The sequence below is a fragment of the Nelumbo nucifera genome, chromosome 1 (assembly GCF_055504915.1).
Source record: "Nelumbo nucifera cultivar China Antique chromosome 1, China Antique-T2T, whole genome shotgun sequence".
Taxonomy (NCBI): Eukaryota; Viridiplantae; Streptophyta; class Magnoliopsida; order Proteales; family Nelumbonaceae; genus Nelumbo; species Nelumbo nucifera.
The window spans coordinates 86,050,816-86,071,375 of record NC_142649.1 but is presented as its reverse complement, the minus strand read 5'-3'; the positions used below and the strand labels follow the sequence as shown (position 1 = coordinate 86,071,375).

Sequence of the window (20,560 nt, the reverse complement as noted above, 5' to 3'; positions counted from 1 at the left end):
TATGCAACAGTGAAGAAAGCAACCTGTTTTCTTGTCACAAGTTTTAACTCTTCTACTCTTATTCAAATTCCTAGACGGTGTTTGGTATTGGTATTTGGTTGAGCCGTTTATTTGATAAACGGTTCTCTCGAAAATTGTATGAACCGATTATTAAAAAAACCTCAAATTTGAGGTTTTTCATTTTCAACACCGATTTTTCACTGTTTGGCTTATAGGGCGCCTAATGGCGCTGAGCCGTAAAAAAAATATAAAACGTTAGATTTTGTCTTATCTTTTAAGATAAAATCTTACAAAACATTTATCATATAAATGCCATTAATACCAAACAACCTCTAATCTTCTACGCATAACAATCATCTTGATGTAAGGGTTTCTGGTCGCGTATCAATTTTTTGACTAAGTACCTCGTCAGTTCATCTGCTCCCAAGTGTCCTATGACTCAGGGGCCGAACTAGAGCTCCCTAGCATAGCGCAACCCTGGTGCTCCCTACTGGAGATGATCTGGCTACCAGCAGCGACGGGAACGGAACTGGCTATTCCTTGCTGGCGATGATCTGCTCATCTTTGTACGCGGCAGGAGCTAAGGGACCTGCGAGAACTAAATCAGAGAACCTGAGGGTGTTTACCCGGCGAGGTCACTCCGATGGCTAAGTTAGCACTTAGTAGCGAGCTGAAAATGTTATAAGAGAATGAGAGAGCTTGAGAGCAGGGGTTATCATCTCTTCATTTTGCCTTACCTTTGCCCCTGGGGAGTGAGGTCTTTATATACTGAGGTCTTCGCGGATTTGGTAGAGCAGTTCCTGGATTCCCGCAGTGATGGGACTTGTTTTCGTGTTAGGTGGGGATAAAGCCACCAACCGGTAAGGTTGCCCATTTTCGCCTAAGTCGGGGAGTGGGTGAGTTAATATAGCCGTTACAAGTCACAATCCTGTAAAGTACGATGGTGAGCTCCTCGGGGTTATCAGGTTGGCGCGTGGGCCAGGCAACCAGGTCGCGCCTGGGCCAGGCCGCCAGGTCGCACCTGTGCCAGACCACCAGCTCTTGTCAGGGCCAGGCTACCAACTCGTGCCAAGGCCAGATCGCGCCAGGGTCAAGCGACCAGGTCGCGCCTGTGCTGGGCCACGCTTGTGCCAGGTCGTGCCTGTGCTAGGCTACGCCTAGTGGGACACCATCAACTTAGCAAAGGCAAGTTGTTGCCAAAGTAGTCCCAGGTGTCACCTAGTTGTTTTGAGGTGCCAGGCTACACGATGGTGAGCTGCCTATGGCGAGCTGCTTGTGAAGTGCTGCATGGTGGTGAGCTGCTTGATGGCGAGCTGCCTGTGCATTGCCGAGTTGTCTAAGTTGCCAGGCTATACGATGGTGAGCTGCTTGTGGCGAGCTTCCTATAAGTGGCGAACTGCCTGGTTGTCACAAGGCTACACCTATTTGTCACGAGGTGCTAGGTGTCACAGTGTCACTAGAGGGCCAAATCTGCCCTCATCATTTGCCCCCCACTCCCGAGATGAAAGAAACTCGGCGAAGGGAGTAGATTTCTCCTTTTGGCTCCTAATTCAACGAGCCCGTAAGCATTGATTCAGTTCCTTAGGCTCTGAGAGCGACTTATAGTCCACTCTTGATGATTTTGTCCATGCCGAAGAGGTGATTGGGTCTTAAGTGCCCATGCCGAGGAGGCGACTGGGACTTGTGAAGTGCCGAGCTACCTGTGAGGTGACGGGCTGACCAGGTGTCGAGCTGCCTATTAGGTGTCAAGCTAACCAGGTGCCGAGCTGCCTGTAAGGTGTCGAGCTGACCAGGTGCAGAGCTGCCTATGAGGTGTCGGGCTGACCAGGTGCCAAGCTGCCTGTGAGGTGTCGGGCTGACCAAGTGCCGAGCTGCCTGTGAGGCGTCGGGCTGACCAGGTGCCGAGCTGCCTGTGAGGTGCCGAGCTGCCTGTGAGGTGTCGAGCTAACCAGGTATCGGGCTGCCTGTGAGGTGCCGGGCTAACCAGGTGTCGAGCTCTCTGCCAGTTCAGTACTTTAGCCCTTAGGCTCTGGGAGCGACTTATAGTCCACTCTCTTGGGCATTGCCCATGCCGAAGAGGCGACTGGGTCTTATGCAGTATTGTGGTCCTTAGGCTTCGGGGAGCAACTCGTACTCCACTCCTGAACTTTGCCCATGCCAAAGAGGTGAATGGGTCTTATGCAGCAGTACATCCTTTAGGCTTTGGGAGCGACTCATAGTCCACTCCTGAACTTTGCCCATGCCGAAGAGGCGACTGGGTCTTATGCAATAGTACAGCCCTTACGCTTTGGGAGCGACTCAAAGCCCACTCCTGAACTTTGCCCATGCTGAAGAGGCGAATGGGTCTTATGCAGCAATACAACCTTTATGTTTTGGGAGCGACTCATAGTCCACTACTGAACTTTGCCCATGCCGAAGAGGCAACTGGGTCTTAAGCGATGAGGAAGTCTTTTATCAGTCCATCAGTTCGCGCCTGGGCCAGGCCGCCAGGTCGGCGCCCGTGCTAGGTCGTACTAGGTCAGCGCATGTGCTAGGCTGCTAGGTCGCTCGCAGGCCGCACCAGGCCGCCAGGTGGGCGCCTTAGAGCTATGAAGCAAGAGCTTCAATTTCTATAAAGGTGAGGACTTAGCTTTCTGGGAGAAGAGGACTTAACTTTTTGTAAGAAAAGAACTTAGCTTTTGTAGGATGATAACTTAGCTTTTTGTAGCGTGTTCCCACAAACGGCGCCAATTGAAATAACGGTTTCTGGTTGCGTATCAATTTTTTGACTAAGTACCTCGTCAGCTCGTCTACTCCCAAGTGGCCTATGACTCAGGGGGCGAAGTGGAGCTCCCTTGCATAGCGCAACCCTGCTGCTCCCTGTTGGAGATGATCTGGCTACCAACAGCGACGGGAACTGAACTGGCTACTCCCTGCTGGCAATGATCTGCTCATCTTTGTAGGCGGCGAGAGCTGAGGGACCTGTGAGAACATCTCTTCTTTTTGCCTTACCTTCACCCCTAGGGGGTGAGGTCTTTATATAATGGGGTCCTCGCGGGTTTGGTGGAGTAGTTCCTAGATTCCCGCTGTGATGGGACCTATTTTCGTGTTAGGTGGGGATAAAGCCACCAACTGGTAAGGTTGCCCATTTCTGCCTAAGTCGGGGAGTGGGTGAGCTAATATAACCGTTACAAGTCACAATCCCATAAAACGCAGGGTATGGTGGTGAGCTCCTCGGGGTTGTCAGGTTGGCGCGTGGGACAGGCCACCTGGTCACGCCTGCGCTAGGCCGCCAGGTCGTGCCTGTGCCAGGCCACCAGCTCGCGTCAGGGCCAGTCTGCCAGCTCGTGCCAAGGCCAGGTCGCGCTAGGGTCAGGTCGCGCCTGTGCCAAGCTACGCCTGACACCATCAACTTAGCAAAGGCAAGTTATTGCCAAAGTGGTCTCGAGTGTCACCTAGTTGTTCTGAGGTGCTAGGCTACACGATGGTGAGCAGCCTGTGGTGAGCTACCTGTAAGTAGCGAACTGCCTGTGGGGAGCTACTTGGTTGTCGCGAAGTGCCAAGTCTCACAATGTCACCAGAGGGCCAAATCCGCCCTCATCACATCTTATTGGCGGGAACTGGTTCCTAACCCAGTTCGAATTGGTTTGGTTCATTAACGCCCCAATATAACTGAGTGATTGATTTAACTCATGAGTCATAACCATATATTTAAGACCTATTAGGAACCGGTCTAATGCTAGACCCAATGAGTGGAAACCCGGTTGTAGGGCTGCAAATAACTTAGATCAGACATCCTATTCGAATCCAAATTTGATCCGATAAGAACCGGATTTAGATACCTCCCTTGATCCTAATAAATCGGATCGGATCGGAAAGTTAGTCATTGTTCACGTGGTATTAATCAAAATTCACATGAGTGCTTTGATAAAGCTTTTTTTGGTGCCATGTCTTGACAGTATATAAATAATATAACATATTATTATATTATATATTATATAATATAATATATTATATCTAGGAGTGCAAGTCGAGCGGGTTGGACCAGGTTTATGGTCAACCTAGTCCAGGCCCTAAAATTTGAGCTTAAGGCCTGAGACCGAGGTCAAGCTTGATTTTCCCAACCCGAGCCCAGCCCGCCCTATAATTTGATGCACTTGGTTTGGCTTCAGGCCCGAGCCAGGCTCAGGTTGGTCAATGAACCCACTCTAAAATTACACATATATAAATGTATTTATGAAAATATATATTCATATATTTACGTAGGTATGTAAATATGTATGCAAAATATCTATACAAATGTTATATATGCAAATATTTTTATATTATATATATATATATGTATAAATGTATATAATTGGGTCAAACTCGGGCCAGGTTCAGGCTACCTAAGGGCTAGGCCCAAGCTCAACCCAAAAAATAAAAAATAAAAGAACTGACTTCTTGGGCCGATCCCAGCCTGAGGACCGAAAATCCAAGCCCAACCCGTGTAAAATTCTAGGTTGGGTCGGTTCGGGCTCGAGCTGGGCCCGTCCAAGTTGCACCCCTAATTATATCAACCTATTAGTGTCGGTCCAGCAAGGGAGTCCAATTTTCTCCCAATCTTTTAAGTGAGTCCTTTTTTCTCTTTTCCTTTTAGTAAAGATGTCTTCTAGTGAGTTAAAAAAGGAGTACTACCAGGCCACTCGAGCCAAGGAGGGGACCTCGACACAAGAGCGACGAGGGTCCCAAAGTAAGGGCTCGACCTCTCGTCGTCAACCCAGGACTAGGTCAGAGTTTGGATCCATCGAGCTGAGTGGTGAGAAAATAGCAGATTCAATCATTGCCTATCACACATCGAACACTTACAACTGTATCCAACCCAACGACGAACAGTTCCCTTAGAGTCATGGACAAACTAAGGTCTGTGTCTTTGAGGAGGCCTTGGTGGCCAGACTCTGTTTTCCTTTTCACCTTTTATCTACGAGGTACTTAGATTTTACGGCATTAGCCTAGGTCACTTCCATTCTAATTCCATTAGGACCATCATCAGAACCATTTCCATTTGTCATTACTTTGACTTTCCTTTGAGCATCAATATCTTCTCAAGGCTCTCCCAAATAAAAAAGATGCCTAACGAGCCCTACTACTTTTACTAGATCTACCAAGTTAGCTTCAAACTCCTGGGCGGATTCCCTGTTAAGGTGGCACATTGGAAGAGGAGGCTCTTCTTCTTGTCCCAAGAGAACGGATGGCGTATGGACACGACCTAGAGGGCTGACATGAAAAACATCCTAAAAGTTGAATTCGACAAGAAATAGCTAAACAATGTACAATTCCTCGTTGGTCAGCAATCACTAGTCAATGAGTTTCTAACCAAGCCGATGCTTATCCGAGTTGATCTAAACCCTCAGGGTAGGTCATCATTGTTATACTTAGTTTTTTCCTAGTATGCTATCTTTATTGCCTTGACTAACTTTTACTTGTTCATGTGAAAGATATGTCTAGCACCTCATCTATCCCGAATGCTACTAAGAGACGCTCCAAGAAGAAGAGAAGGATCGATGACTCTCCCCGTACGTCAACAATGGAGCATGGGTTGGCTGAATGGAGGTCGACTGAGAGGGAGCACGAGGTGGTGAACCTGGATGAGGAGGGTAGAGACCCAATGTACGTTAACCCGACCTCTTATGGTATGCCAAATCTAGCTGCCTAGATGGCAACGCCCCACGTGCCTACACCCAACCCTGCCCCCGAAGCCTCCAACTTGCATGGTTCTACTTTCATTATTCAGTGGCATGTTTCTACAACAGACCGGATATGGGATCCTCTTGTCTTCCTTGAACTGGGAGGGGGGGATCCTCCTTCTCGAGAATGTTCAAAACTATAATAATGACAAGCCCTCTCTAGAACTCGGTGTGATAATAATTAGGCATATCCTCTCGATAAGCATCTTCACCTCACACACTTATACACGTCTTTTATCGGTATTTGATGAAGGGTGATTTGACCCGACCTATGAAACGGCGACACGTAGACGCTGGCTCAGCATAAGTGACAGCTTAGCATTGTGATCTAGTACGGCTAAGTGATAGGCCCTTAAAGTAGCTCGCTACATGGTAGCAGGCTAAAGGGGGGATTCGCCGCAATGCGAGCTCTGGGTCCCCTGAGCTACCTCAAGGGATATTCCGAGGCAAACCTTAACTCGCGAGCTAAGAAAGCCAGCTCGCCCGAGCTCCCGAACAAGGCAAGTCTTCCGAGGACCAATTCTACTAAGGGTACTCTTGAAGTATTCGAAGCTCGTTGCAAAGTAGCTCACGGATGGGCCGCAGGGGCATTCCTCAGGAAGCTTCTATTTAATAAGCCGTACCAGTCAGACTGGACCACATCCCTAACTGGCGGCGCAGTCCCTGTCCTTTCGACAGTCTGCGCCCACGTCTCTCAGTAGGCGGAGGTGTGCCTGTCACTTTGAGGACGTGTCACTCGCCCAAGTAAGGAGTACGTCCCCAACGGCCACCTGCACAGCCCTGTCAGGTAACGGTTGTGGCAGGGACTTAGTGGCGGTTATGCCCGATCTCGCAAGAGCGCTCCTATAAAAAGCCCTCAGGGCAGAGGAGAAACTTCTTCTTGAGACCTCTAACCTCTCGAATATAGTGATAAAGCGTGACCTCCACTCTTAGCTTTCGTTTCTCTCTTTACTCCCCATACACAATACTAACTTAAGCATTGGAGTATTCCCACCGGGCAAATCCCTGGGAATCCTTCCTTTCATCTTCTCAGGTGCCGCTCGTTGCCAACAAGGAGTCAGTCAGCCGCCAGCTAGGAGTGCCGGATCGCGCCACATCATTTGGTGCCGTCTATGGGAATCGCTTCAAAAGGATTCTTTCAATTACTTCTTCTTCTTTGAAACAACCCAGCGCTCATGGCTTCCTCTAGCAACGTCGGACGAAGCACGGAAATGGGTAACTCCAGGGAGCAACCCCAGTTTCCTACTGTTTGTATCGGACAGTTCCCCGTCCCCCTCTCAGCGGACGGAATCCCCAGCTTGAACGTGCCTCTCACAATGGCACCTGCCATCGCCCCACTCCCCGCTACAGTCGAAACGACGTTCACCTAACCCTCAGTCGTGCCTCCGGCGGCCAGCCCAAACCAGCTGGAGGACCTGATGCAGTGCATGAAGGTCATGAAGGCCCAAATGCAACAGTTCCAACAACTTCAGCTCTATCAACAGCACGTGCTGCACAAGGTCTCCCAGTATCAATATCAGCAGCAGTTCCCCTAGTTGCCCCAACCCCAACTTCAATAGCCTCAGGTTCAGTCTCAGCGCCCGGCCTCGCAGCAAGCCAAATCTCGCTGCCAGAGCGAGCACTCCGGCGGAGGAGAGGCCCCCCAAAATCTCCTAAAAAACCAGGCCTCCCCCCACGGCAGACGGGAGAGACCGACTACCCCGGTCTCACCGCAGGTGGACAGGTCGGGAGGACCCCGGCTCGGTAGGTCAACGTCGCCTCGACAGTCGAAGTTCGGAACACCGATCCTTGAAAATCGATTCAAGATCCTGGCAACAGACTCCAAGCAGGCCCCTTCTGTCCGCAGCCATCACCAACAGGTCGGGCTACTCCCGGCGCAAACCATTCTGGACAGCGTGGAGGTGAGCAGCACGAACGCCGAGCCCACCAAGAAGCAGAGATGCTGCCGCCGAGCTCGCCGAGCTCGCCGATCCGTCACCCTTAATTTGCCCGAGCCCATGGGCAAAGAAGAGGTAGGCTCGACCGAAGCCAAGGCTCCCCTCCTCTCGGTTTCATCCCCCCTGTCTTTCGAACTCTTGGCAGTCCCGATGCCCAAGGATTTCAAGCTCCCCCCTCTTGACAAGTATGACGGATCGTTTGACCCGAATGGTCATATAGATGCCTTCAGTCACAGATGCACCTGGCGCGAGCCAGTGAGTCATGCATGTGCGTGGCCTTCTCCACTACTTTCAGGAGAGCAGCCCGCACGTGGTACCGGAACTTGGCACCCGAGTCGATAAGAAGTTGGGCGCAGTTCGCACAAGCCTTCACGTCCCACTTTGTCACCAGCAAACGGTGCCCGCGGACTGAAGAAAGCATCTTCAACGTAGCCCAAAGAGAGGGAGAGTCCATCCGAAGTTATATCAAGCAGTTCAACGACACTTGTATGCAGATACCGCGCCTGGACCCCGTCGTACGCCTAGCAGCAACCAAAAAGGGCGTGAAGCACAAAGAGTTCAAGTGGCGCATGGTCGTCAACCAACCCGCAACCATAACCGAGTTTCTAAAGCTTGCGGATAAGTTCAAAGCCACAGAAGAGGAGATCAACTAGAAGGGTGAGGGCGCACCCGAAAAAAGAAAGAGAGAAGGGGAATCTTCCAATCAAGAGGACACCCGAAGAAAAAAGGAAATAGTTCGGGGTGCAAAGCCGGGTCAGTTGTTCCGAGCTCCTGCACCAGACCGAGTTGACTACACCCCACTGAACGCAAAGCGGGCTGAAATCCTGATGTCAATCAAGGACGCCCCGTACGTGAAGTGGCCACCCCGTCTGAGGGGGAATCCCAATGAAAGAAATAAGAATCGCATGACCGCTGGCTTTGATCTAAGGCAGCGTTGTTCAGTCCGCCCCCTAAATCTCTGCCGACTTAGGTCAAGACCACCATCTTAGACATAAAAGACTGCCGCCCTTGAAGGGCAGTCCAACGCGGTTCAATCGTCTCTAAAGCGGCGGTATATCAGAACTGCCAACTTAGAGTTAATAAAGGTGGCAGTCCTGACCACCGGCATAGATCTGTTTGGGCCGCCACCTTAGGTCTGTTGAAACGTTGTTTCTATCATTAGGTGGCCGTCTAGACAGCCGGCTTAGATCTGTTTGGACCGCCTTCTTAGGTCTCTTTTATGTCTAAGACGGTGGTTGTATGACCGTCGGCTTTGTTTTTTATTATTTTTATCAATTTGATTTTAACATTTTTTTAGACCTGTTTAATACAGATCTCGTGGCAGATAATGCATAAAAATCAATTTAAATAAAAAAAATGCAAATTGAAAATAAAAAAAATCATTAAATTATTAATTATTATAATATCCAAAACAAATTGCTTAAATACAATATCCAATTAACATAAAAAAAGTACAAGGCATTTAAAAAAATCATCTTGAATAATGTAACGCATCTTTCAATGCAAATCCACTTCTTAACATAATGGTTTAACCTTCTCCGGCTTTGCCTGGCTGGCTATTGAAATGTTCCACTTTTGCATCCAATGAAGCAGCTGTGCAGGAGAACTCATCCATGGGTTCAGTAGAGATGTAAGGCATGTGGGCCTCCCCATCTCCTGATAGTTCTGATTTGCACTCTTCAATTTTAACAGATGAATTGGCAAATTCAGAGACATCCTTACCACTTGAAAGATTGTGTCCTTGAAGATACTGGTCAGACAATCTTTGCTCTAGCTCCATGCCTCCTCCAGACATGATAACAAGAATCACAGGTCTCTTGGATACATTTGCAACCTCTGTTACTAAAAGTGCAAGCTGCCCAGGAAGATGAAGATCAACTCTGTCACGGCGCTCTGCCTCGATTGATTGATCAGCACCTACTACTAAAACTGTGGCATCCGCTCGGGCTGCTATTCTCTTAGCATCTTCTAGTTGGAGTTGGACACTGTTGCATGCCACATTGGGGCAGAGTCGGAACCAAGGCCGTCAAGCCTTGCAGAGGAATTGTGTATTTCCCTCATCGGAGCACATGGACAATTCCAAAACCCTCGCCCTACCTCCGCAGCCTTGTCACAAATAGTGGATTGAACATAGAAGCTATTTTCAATAGACAGGGAAAAGTTCTGCTCAAGCAGGGTCAGTCAGAATGTTTACCTACAAGGGCAAAGTGGAGCACCTAATGAATCTTTATGATCTACCAATCCCTGTGAAAGTTCCAAAATAAATTGCTTTAATAAATAAAAGTACTCAATTAACAAAAATCTAACTCGTTAAATAGTAAAAGTTGTAAGTACAAATTGATTTAAAAAGAATAAAAGAGCTCCCATGTAATATCATGGTCGCTAGAGAAAACTTCTGAATCATCAAATGCACTTAATTTACTGAAAAGAGAACAGTTCTGCACCAAAAATCAGTGCAAAGTTATCTCAAACAATGAAAAGAGTTTAGATTTAGACAGAAGCTCACAGTATCACCAGCAAATTTCAATAATTCGGAGGGAGGGAGGGAGATAATTGGTTAACAAATCTATGAAATTCAAAATGTAATAAAATCTAAAGCCCTTTTTCCTTTTTGAATTCTTGTATTCATGACCAATCAATTCCATCCCAAAGTTCTGGAAACAACTGTGAATTATGCTCTACCTCTTTTCACACTAGTTGATAAGGCTTAACTGCTAAACTTTCTTTTGCCAATAAACTTAGAGGGTGTTTGACAACATGCGCTACATCAGCAAAATTGTATTGTTTTTGCTGATGTTGCAATTGTTTTTGTTTTCAAAATCAAAACCAATCATGTTATCGAGCACCCCCCTTAGTTTCTAGTGATAACTGATAAGGATAACTGGAATAGACAAATCAAAAGCAATCAGAGTATAAAAATGTAGCTAATAAGGAAGATACATCATTCTTCTAAAAATAAGCATGAACAAAGAGATACAGAGACCTTTAAATTCATTTGAGGCATTGCTGACATATTAAAAGAATTTGATCTCATCACTCTGATGAAATGTACCACTGGTAAGCACTTCAACAAATCTTGAGAACAACAGAAGTGACTCCTTTATCAACACAGAAATATGTTCTTGATTTGCGAGCATACTGCTCTGAGAACTTCCTCATTATTTCTACAGATTTCTCAGAGGGCTCCACTGCAAAAATAAACAAAACATCACGTTGCAACATACATATTTACACAATAACTAAGATTTGATTTCAGATTAAAAAAAAAAAAGGAAAAAGTTGAAATGTGACAAAAAGATTAGACAGGCTTCCATGTGTCAAATTGCTTACGTACATGATGACTCCCCTACTATACTCTGAACTGGTTATCAAATTTATGTGGAATGTTCTAGAATTTAGCAACAGACTTTAGAAACTTGACAAGCTTACAAATTCTATACTTGAATGCCTGATAACATTCTTGTTTTTTATTTTTTGGCGTATGATAATAGATGATTTGTTAAAATAAAAATAGATTACAAAGAGTTGTCGAGGAAACACTCAACAATCTGAACCCAACTAGCAATCAAAATCCACCTCCCCTTTCACCATACGTAGACAAAAAATAACTTTCACAACAAACTTGAAACAGCTTGGACAAAAATCTAGAATTGGAAACAAAGGCACCTCTTCAACCACCTTTTATGATAGAGAGATCTGGCATTCCCATATAAATGATGACAAAACACTCTTCCCCCCTCAGAAATTTCTTGCACCCCCATTTATCCCTACCCAACCACCTGCATGGCTAGCTCTGCCTGGGTAAAGTAAATTGTGGATAAGAGCTTTATCCATTTCTGGTTGCAGCCTTGCAGGGTTTGAGATTGTACTATTATCATTTGAAAACATAAAAACATGTGTATATTTTCCTTTTCCTCCTCCAACCCCTCCCTCAAAGGAAAAGGAAAAAGGTGTTTTCCCTTGCATCAGATAAGTTGTAGCTACTCTCATGTCCAGATGCACCTTGCATGTATTGAAATTAATCATAAACCCCAAAACAACATCAACAAATGAGGTTGTTTTAACTGAGAAACATAGATTCGCAGAAGAAGCCTCTTGTCAAAAACAATTGTGATCTCTACATGGGAAAGTTCAATGCAAACTATTTAGCTAATCCTCAACATCATGGGATATATAATTCAGTTCTTCCAGATAAGTAGGTTTCCCATAAAAGATATCATAATTTCCAATTTAGGTCTTAACTAGGCTTCAAGGAGCTTGTTCCCCTTAAAACAAACAGTCAATTATATAAAATCCAAACTAACAGTTGCTGAAATAGAAAGCATGTATACCTCAAAATCAGCAAAAGCAAGTAGCATGCTACCCTTGGCTCTCATCTTAAGTACATAGAATCCAGGAAATTTACCATGACAAAGATAAGTTATCATAGTCTGTGCTACTAAAATCTAAGATGTGCAAAACGGAAAAAATAAACATGTAAAAAGTTTGGCTTGCTAGAATAAAGCATTTGATGAGACCAAAATGCATACAATCAAGGCAGAAATGAAGGTGTGGAGTGTGGACATGTCTGAAACTTACTGAGACAATGCTTGCTTCAGTTCTTCTTCAGTGCAATTTGGACCCAGATTTGCAATGAACAAAGTAGAATATGGTTGTACTTCCCCTGTTGGAGCATAATTAAGTCGTCAAAAACATATAAGAGCTCCAGACTTCTTTAGCCGTGTGTTGCAAACCATCACACACAACAAGCATCAAAACAAAAATCAGATGGAAGTCTCATACTTTCCATTTACAAGACAAGTGGCACAAGGGGCAGAATGAATCTAATAAAGATAATCCAATCAAGTATAAATTGCTACCTGGAATTAATAGGATAAACAGGGAGGGATCGCCTTGGCTTACTAGAGGGGCTTGAAGGGATACCACGAAGACGGCCAACGGCCAACAACTCCCTTGATTCATTCGACATTAGGCATACAAGTATATCCCTAAACAAAACAAACCAAACAAAAACATTGTGAAATGGATTAAAAATTCAATTTTTTGAGCAAGATAAAAATATAAATGGCGTTGAGATCCTAGGGAAGGAATTGAGAGACAAACTGCAGTTCGGTCGCGGGCATACCTGAGGAATCATCCAAAAAATGCAGTACGATGAATGAATGGATTTGATAGGGGATTTCACTCTGGAGAGTAAGAGATCATGAGGTTAGGGACTCTAAGTAGTTAGATCGAATGGAGAGTTAATGGCTGGAGGTGCACATCCGGTTTATTTAAGACCGCCTCTTCAGATATCACTACAGTGGCGGTCACTAAAACCGCTGGCTTAGACCGTTTTTCTTGTATGACCTGATAAGTTCTCTCTTTGATGCTTATCATAACTTAGTTACACCTGCTGCTGAGCCTTCTGTAGGTGTAGTTTTAGGTCCTTGAGGATGTCATCTCGAGCTCAAAGTTGGGTTTTTACTTCTGCTGTAGAGGTAGACTCCTTCTCATAGGGTAAAATGGAGTGTCACAACCATAAAGGGCATTGAAAGGTGTAGTCCCTGATGCAGCATGGTATGATGTGTTGTATTTTAGCCCAAGCTAACCATTTCATTCATTGGGTTGGCTTCTCACTCACGTAACACCAGAAATAAGTCTCTAGGCATCAGTTAACAACCTTGGTTTGACCATCTAACTGCGGATGGTAGCTTGTGGAATGGCACACATACACCCCTTGAACCCTGAAATATTCTTCTCAAAATCTGTTCATGAAGGCTAGGTCTCAGTCTGTCACAGTAGAAACTGGTGTGCTGTGAGGTTTGGCACATTCTGGACATCCGTTTGAGCCACTTGGGCAGCTATGTAAGGGTTAGCTAGGCCCATGAAGTGGGCATATTTTCTGATGTTTAATTTGCACACATACGTTTAAGTTAGCTCATTAATGAAATCTAATGTTTAATTACTCTCTCATTCATTCATTGGTTCAGAAGAAGCTAAAATCTATAATCTCTTCCCAGAAATTAATCTTTGTATATGAATTTAGAAAAGAAAGCAATAAATCAACTTAAAAGGAAAAAAAGCTTGTGAAGTTGCTAACAACACATTGAAGAAAACAAAGAAAACCATTCCAACACAACAGAAAATTGATACTTGTTCTCACTCCTCAGTACAGATGTATGAACTACATAACCAGAAAAAGGAAAGAAAGAAAAAAGATACAAAGTGAGCAGAAAGAAAAGCAAATAATAATAGTATGTACGGTCACTTCCCTAGTTGAGTTGTCGCGACACAATGAACATGCACTTGGAATTGCACTTTAATTGCATCCCTTTTTACTTGGGGTTTAAAAGTACTTTTTTGAAGTATTTTGTAAAAATCATTCTTTAAAAGTATTTTGTGTAAACTGTGCCTTAAAAGTACTTTCTAAAAGCATTTTGTGTAAATTAAACTTTAAAAGCACTTTCTGGAAGTATGTTGTGTAAATTGTGCCTTAAAAGTATTTTCTGAAAGTATTGTGTAAACTATGCCTTAAACGCACTTTTTGGAAGTATTTTATGTAAATTACACCTTAAAAGTATTTTCTAGAAGTATTTTGTGAAAATTATACTTTTAAAGTGTTTTCTAAAAGTAATTTGTGAAATCTATGCATTAAAAGCACTTTCCGGTAGTAATTTGTTATTTATCAATATTATTCATTATTTGTTAATAATAGTTATTATTATTATTATTATTATTATTTTATTATTATTTTTTATAATTTTTATCATTATTGTTATTAATTGAGTTAAAATTATCATTTATATCAATATAAGAACTTACGGGAATAGTAACTTACACCCCAATAAATGCTTCTTTTGGAATGTGAATGTGAAGTGATCAATTCATGTCAAAGAGTACGTCACATCGGTCAAATTAAGCATCCTATTACGTTCTCTGCTTCTTAAACTCCTATTCTTCCAGGTTGACCAGTCTATGGTCATCTCCTCTTAATTTACTTCATTTGTACAAAATAAGGTAAAATTTAAGATAAAAATAAATCATAATTTATATTAAAATCATTTATGCTATCATGGTTTTGCATCAATACAAGTAAATTTGTATTGCAACCAAACACAGCCTTATGGATAAGGTCTCCTAAGTCCTACCTTCTGTGGAATGAATGGCTCATTAGCAATTCAGAAATTTCTCAACAATCCATTTGATACATGCCTAAAATTGAACACTACCGTACGCATCTAGATTCTAGAGTCTCATGTGCTTCAATCTGTATCCTTCACCAGATAAAAGGAATATTCCTTTTTCCCTTCTCAGCTTAGATGCCAAGTTAAGGTTTTTAGCTCGACAGTATGACTCGAATGAACAGTTGGTTTTAATTTAAAAAATTTAGAAATAATAATAATTAAAATAAAAAACGGTCAAAAATCATTGTCTGAGTCGAATGAGACAATGGTTTAATTGTTTGAATCAATGACTGATAAAGTCAACAGTTTTTTGTGAAAGATCAAATTAAAGATGAAATAGAACCAGTTGCCTCGACAATTCCCAAGCCAAACGATCCAACCATCTAAGTTAATGATAGTTCAAAAAGACTAAACTCAACATAGTTGTGAAAATAAAAAACAAAAATCAAAAAAGATTTGTCTTTTTTATCTACTTATTCTAAACTGTAGTTCAGAAATTCAGATACACTGTTGATTAATTTGAGCACGTCCTATGTGAAAAGAATAGACAAGGAACATCCTCAAATTAACACCGTTAATCACCATGCACCCCTTCTGATCCTGAGATGGATCAGCCCACCTCAATGTTTGGACCATTCAATCTGTTTAAATTGGTTCGAACTCAAATTTAATCCATTGACACCTGTATTCTTATCTTCTACCAATGGACCAGATATTGTTTTAATCCGACCCAATTCAATACGAACCCATTAAGGATGAACTAGGTCCAATCCAATCCAATATTAAATACTTTGAACTGGACTGGTCAAATTTAATGTCTTAATAAGGGTTTAATTTAGTGGTCCTTTTTCTTCTTGTATTTGTCTGACAATATTTTTGTTTTTGTTTGGTTGATTGTGATATTTGATGGAAGAATTTTGATGCCGTGGCGGGGGACGTGACAATACTGGCCAACCGAACCGACTACGTGGAATTCAGTCTGCCTTACGCAGAATCAGGGTTGTCAATGGTGGTGCCCGTGAGAAAAATATCCCACAGGGCATGGATGTTCCTGAAGCCGTTCACCATGACCATGTGGCTTGCCACGGTTGGCATCTTGATCTACACCATGTTTGTGGTCTGGTTCTTGGAGCACCGAACCAACCGTGACTTCAGAGGCCCGTGGAAGAGTCAACTCGGCACAGCTTTGTGGTTCACCTTCTCCACTCTTTTCTTTGCCCACAGTAAGTATATATCATGGATAGTATTTGCATCATATATATTGTGCATAAGACCCAGAATCCATGTGATTGATTGTTTATCTGTGCATTTACAGACCATGTCCAAGCTCTGTGTCTCTCTGTCCTCTAAGCAGTAGCTTAACTTGGATCACCTGCCATGTTCCAACACCCTCCCAACATGATCAGACACTACTGCACATCTTAACTGGAATTCATCATAAAAGTGGGACCCACCATAATATAAGATGGGTGGTGTCAGATCGTGTTAAGAGGGTATTGGAACATATTATGTTGACAGGTGATCCCCAAGGGTGGGGCCATTCCTAACTCCAAAGTTTCGGATTTTCTGAAACCTAGTTTGAACTACATCAGTGATCGAAAAACCAGTCTGAATTGAGATGGCATTTGATAAATCTAAAATCTTAAATCTGAAAATTTAAAAAGATATTAAAAAGTATCTGAGATCTGAAAAATGGCACGAATGTTTTTTTTTACTTTTTAGAGGCTCTAAATAGATAAAGTTATTTGTGTTGGAGTAACCTTTCAATATCTGAAAATCCATAAATTACTATTTTACCCCTAAAACAGACTATGTGATAATTTTGAGTTTAATTTTCATTATTTCACATAAATAATTTATTAAATTCAAAATAATATTAAAAATGTGAGTAAATTATAAATTATTTATTATGAAATAATGAAAATTGAACTCAAAATTATCACATAGTCTGTTTTAGGGGTAAAATAGTAATTAAAAATATGAGTAAATTATAAAAAATAAAAAATAAAAAATAATTTATTAAAATAAGAATAAAATTGAAAAATACATATAAATTTTTATTAAAAATAAACCATTAAGAGTTAAAATAATAATGAAAATAGTAATAAAATCCATGAAACAATAAAAAAATATTTAATAATTATCAAATTATTAAATTAAAACTATAAAAATATTTAAAATTTTATAAAAAATAAAATAATTAATAATTAATACAAATAAAAATTATAAAAAAATAAAAAACATTAAATACTTAATAAATTTATAAATTAGAAATAAATTTATAATTTGATAATTATTATAAATAAATTTATAAGTTATAATTCAGCTTCTCTCTACCACTCTCGAAACCTTCCCTACTGCTTCCTTCTCTCTCTCATGAACTCCACAGACACAACCATCAAGCTAGACTCAGAACTCGAGTCGTTCAAATCTTTGTCAACTCCCCAGTGTAATCTAACTCCCTGCTGGAAAAGAGCATAGGAGTTGTCATTGTTGGAACTTCAGATCTTCATTACTTCATGGATGGAGGGTTTCTTCAAACAGACATTGTCGATGGATTTATCCTAGATCGAGGGTTTCAGATCTTTGTTACTGCCTACCTCAAATAACACCACCGCTGGTTAACTCAGAACAACGATAGTAGCGGCTGGCAGGAAGACAAGGGAGAGAGAGAGAGGGAAATCGAACAAGACCACCAACTGAGAACGCCACTGTTGAGAAATTGAACAGGACCGCCGCCAACCAACTAAGAACAACAACAGTGGCGGTCGGCAGGAAGACATGGGAGAGAGATCGCAAGAAAGAGGGAGGGAAGGAGAGGGAAATCAAACAGGACCACTGACTGAGAACGCCGCTGATGAGAAATCAAACAGGACCGCCGCCAGCCGACTAAGAACAGCGGCAGTGGCAAACAGCAAATATAGTGTTTCTTCGAGTTGATGGTTAGGAGTCAAATGAAAAAAAAAATGGGTTTAAAAAGGATGCTCATTTCAATATTATGAGGAGCATTTAAGACATTCCAATACATCTGAAACGCGTCTGAGCGGGTTTAGTAATGGCCCGCGATCTAAACATTTCAGATCTAAAACTCAATTTCAGATCAGTTTTAAGATGTATAGCCAAACGCTTGTGAAGTTTGAAAAGTAATATTTTCATACTTCAGACCTCTTAAAAGCGTTATCAAACGCCACCTGAGTCAGGGCAAGCAGAACCCCACTGGGATGTGTCAAATCGTTATCTCTAAATACAGCTAACTTGAGTGAAAAACTGAAAATAGTCAAATCCCGGTGACGCAGTGAGTTCAAATAGTTAACTGATCATAATTTGAGGAAGCCAAGTGTGGTTTGGTTTCCTTTGCACAATACAATACGAACATAGCCTAATGGTTTCTTAATTTAGGACTGCCTCGATCTGATTCTAATTTATAGCAATAAAGGGACGACCGAATTCTCAGTTAACCTGAATGATAGCCATTTTATTTTCGTTGCGAGCTAATCAATATACTACTCAGCATCGAAAATTGTTTGGTTTTTTCAGGGGAGAGACTTAATAGCAACTTCACTCGAGTGGTGATGGTGGTGTGGTTATTTGTGGTATTAGTCCTCAACTCTAGCTACACTGCCAATCTCGCTTCAGTTCTCACGGTTCAAAGACTGGAACCTACTGCGACAGACATTGAGACACTAAAGAGAGACAACGCAATAGTTGGATGTGATGGTGACTCGTTTATCAGGAAATACTTGGTAGATGTTCTGGGTTTCAAGCCAAAAAACATCAAGAACGTGACCAGCGAATACAGTTTCCCAGGGGAATTCGATAGTGGTAACATCGGTGCTGCCTTTCTGGAGCTTCCATATGAAAAATCTTTCCTCTCCCAACACTGCAAGAATTACACTGCAACTGAACAGACCTATAGTTTTGGAGGCCTGGGTTTTGTAAGTCGTTTCTCTTGACTCTTGATTATTTTCTTGAACAGGTAGGCATATGAAGTATCTTATGTTGGTGCCACGAATTCTTTTGAGAGGGGGAAGTTGGTCCCATTGGATTTTGATTTCCATTGATAAAAAAGCCAATGTTCTTTTTTCAGATATATGGGGGGGACCAAGGTTAGTTTATTTTTCACTTATCTGGGTAAGTAATACCTATCTCCTAGGTGTATAAATAACTTTCTCACTTGTGAAGAAAGTTGCCAACACTTGGATGGGACAAAAATACCCTTTTTAATATTGAATTTTTATGGCTAGAATAGTCATTGCCTTATTTACAAAGAAAGTAAAATATCATAAGTAAATGCACTTACTTGGGTAAATCTTTCCTGAGAAACACTTAAGTTATTTATCCGGATAAATAACTTACCAAAACGCGAACGAAACCTTAAAGGTAAATTTTCATATAATGGTTAGTGATGGATTATGGGTTTGGACTGAGCGGCACGGGCTGAATTCATATTCAGTTTATAAATCCAACCCAAATAGTACTAAAAGTTATATAATTTGGGGTTTTTATTCATCTTTTTGGCTTGAGAGACATGGATGTATTTGGGGTTTAGGGTTGAGTGAGATGTGCACAATTTTGTATTCTTGGCCATTGTTGATTCTATAATGATTTTCTGCTCCTCCTTGGTCCGTGGATATAAGTTATAAGTCGAACCACATAAACCAATGTATTCTCTCTGTTTTGGGTGTCATTCAAAATTGTATTTCCGATCGAGTTTTAATTTGCACAATAGAATACAACAGCATCAACCCCATTAACAAGAACTCATTCCTCTTTTCCCTTCAGGTGTTCCCAAAGGATTCTCCTCTAGCAGCCCATGTATCAAAAGCCATTTTAGTGTTGTCGGAGGATGGAACGATCAAAAGACTAGAGAACAAGTGGTTCCCTCAGAACTCACAGTGTTTGAATTCCAAAATTGACATTGGCAATGAAAGCTTAAGCCTCCAAAGCTTTTGGGGACTCTTCGTTCTCACCGGAGGGACTTCAACCATCATCTTCATGCTCTATCTGTCTCATCTGTTCAGGAAATATCGACATCACCGAGATGCAAACCAAGTTTACATGTCTCCAACTGATGAAAGCTTGTGGAGTCGGACAGTGAGGTTAGCCCAGTATTTTCATAAAGCTGAACTTCACCATCCAGCGAGAGCTTCGACTGTCGAGGATTGGAGGGCTTCAAGCTGGGAATATATCAACGAGAGCGATTACAACACTGCAGGGCACCCTCAAGCTACGCCACTGTCTGAAATTGAGATGCCGGAAACATCCAACCTCTAATGTACATATAATTTTTTTTCCTTAGGTTTGTTTGGTATTTATGTACCCCAGTTTGTAATCATTGTGAAAGTAAAAATACATTTTCTGACACTTTTGTACTATGATATTAGAGTATTATTGTATTTATTTATTTTTATACAATTTTGTATTTTTAGGATAATTAATTTTTGACTAAAGTTAAGGCATTGAAGCATAAGATAGTTAGAACATTTAATGATGGACTCACACTTTGCACCCATTTCAAACAAACAAGATGAATGTAAAATCAGTTTAAAATGTGAATCATGTTTGTATTCATAAACCAAAAAATGGGAATATATAGTGTATATATTTGCATTTGCACTGCAACCAAACACAGCCTAACTATGCTCGTTAATTTTGATTTCATCTATTTTGTTTACATATGATCTCAAGATGAAAACTGGATTCAGTCAGTGCAAAGCCCGTTCAACAGCCTTTATAACCTTGCATTCCCATG

The 20,560-nt window shown here is 42.1% G+C and overlaps 1 protein-coding gene and 1 long non-coding RNA gene across 4 annotated transcripts; one reads left to right on the top strand and one right to left on the bottom strand.

Annotated features, from left to right (window-relative positions):
* Positions 1-9,034: 9,034 nt before the first annotated feature.
* Positions 9,035-14,605, bottom strand: LOC104599526 (uncharacterized). 3 transcript variants are annotated; one of them, XR_735531.3, is made up of 5 exons: positions 12,768-14,358; positions 12,502-12,630; positions 12,221-12,305; positions 10,626-10,830; positions 9,041-9,886 (listed from the first exon to the last, which is right to left on the bottom strand). It is a non-coding gene; the product is annotated as an uncharacterized LOC104599526 (long non-coding RNA). The 3 variants fall into 3 exon arrangements; XR_016076073.1 differs by lacking the exon at positions 12,768-14,358 and adding an exon at positions 14,463-14,605 and having other exon boundaries at positions 9,035-10,830; XR_016076062.1 differs by having other exon boundaries at positions 9,036-10,830; positions 12,768-14,354.
* A 1,070-nt stretch (positions 14,606-15,675) lies between these two features.
* On the top strand, positions 15,676-20,242 carry LOC148803512 (glutamate receptor 2.8-like). The gene is made up of 3 exons (XM_088887313.1): positions 15,676-16,031; positions 18,346-18,743; positions 19,591-20,242. Exons 1-3 carry the CDS (start codon positions 15,815-15,817, stop codon positions 20,080-20,082), a joined length of 1,107 nt encoding a protein of 368 aa, XP_088743439.1. The 5' UTR covers positions 15,676-15,814; the 3' UTR covers positions 20,083-20,242.
* Positions 20,243-20,560: the final 318 nt, after the last annotated feature.

Excerpts from the sequence above, each read along its gene's own strand:
- LOC148803512 (XM_088887313.1), top strand. The coding sequence starts at position 15,815 with ATGGTGGTGCCCGTGAGAAAAATATCCCACAGGGCATGGATGTTCCTG. Across the intron at positions 16,032-18,345 it reads CACTCTTTTCTTTGCCCACA|GGGAGAGACTTAATAGCAAC; the intron begins GTAAGTATATAT and ends TGGTTTTTTCAG. Across the intron at positions 18,744-19,590 it reads GTTTTGGAGGCCTGGGTTTT|GTGTTCCCAAAGGATTCTCC; the intron begins GTAAGTCGTTTC and ends TTTTCCCTTCAG.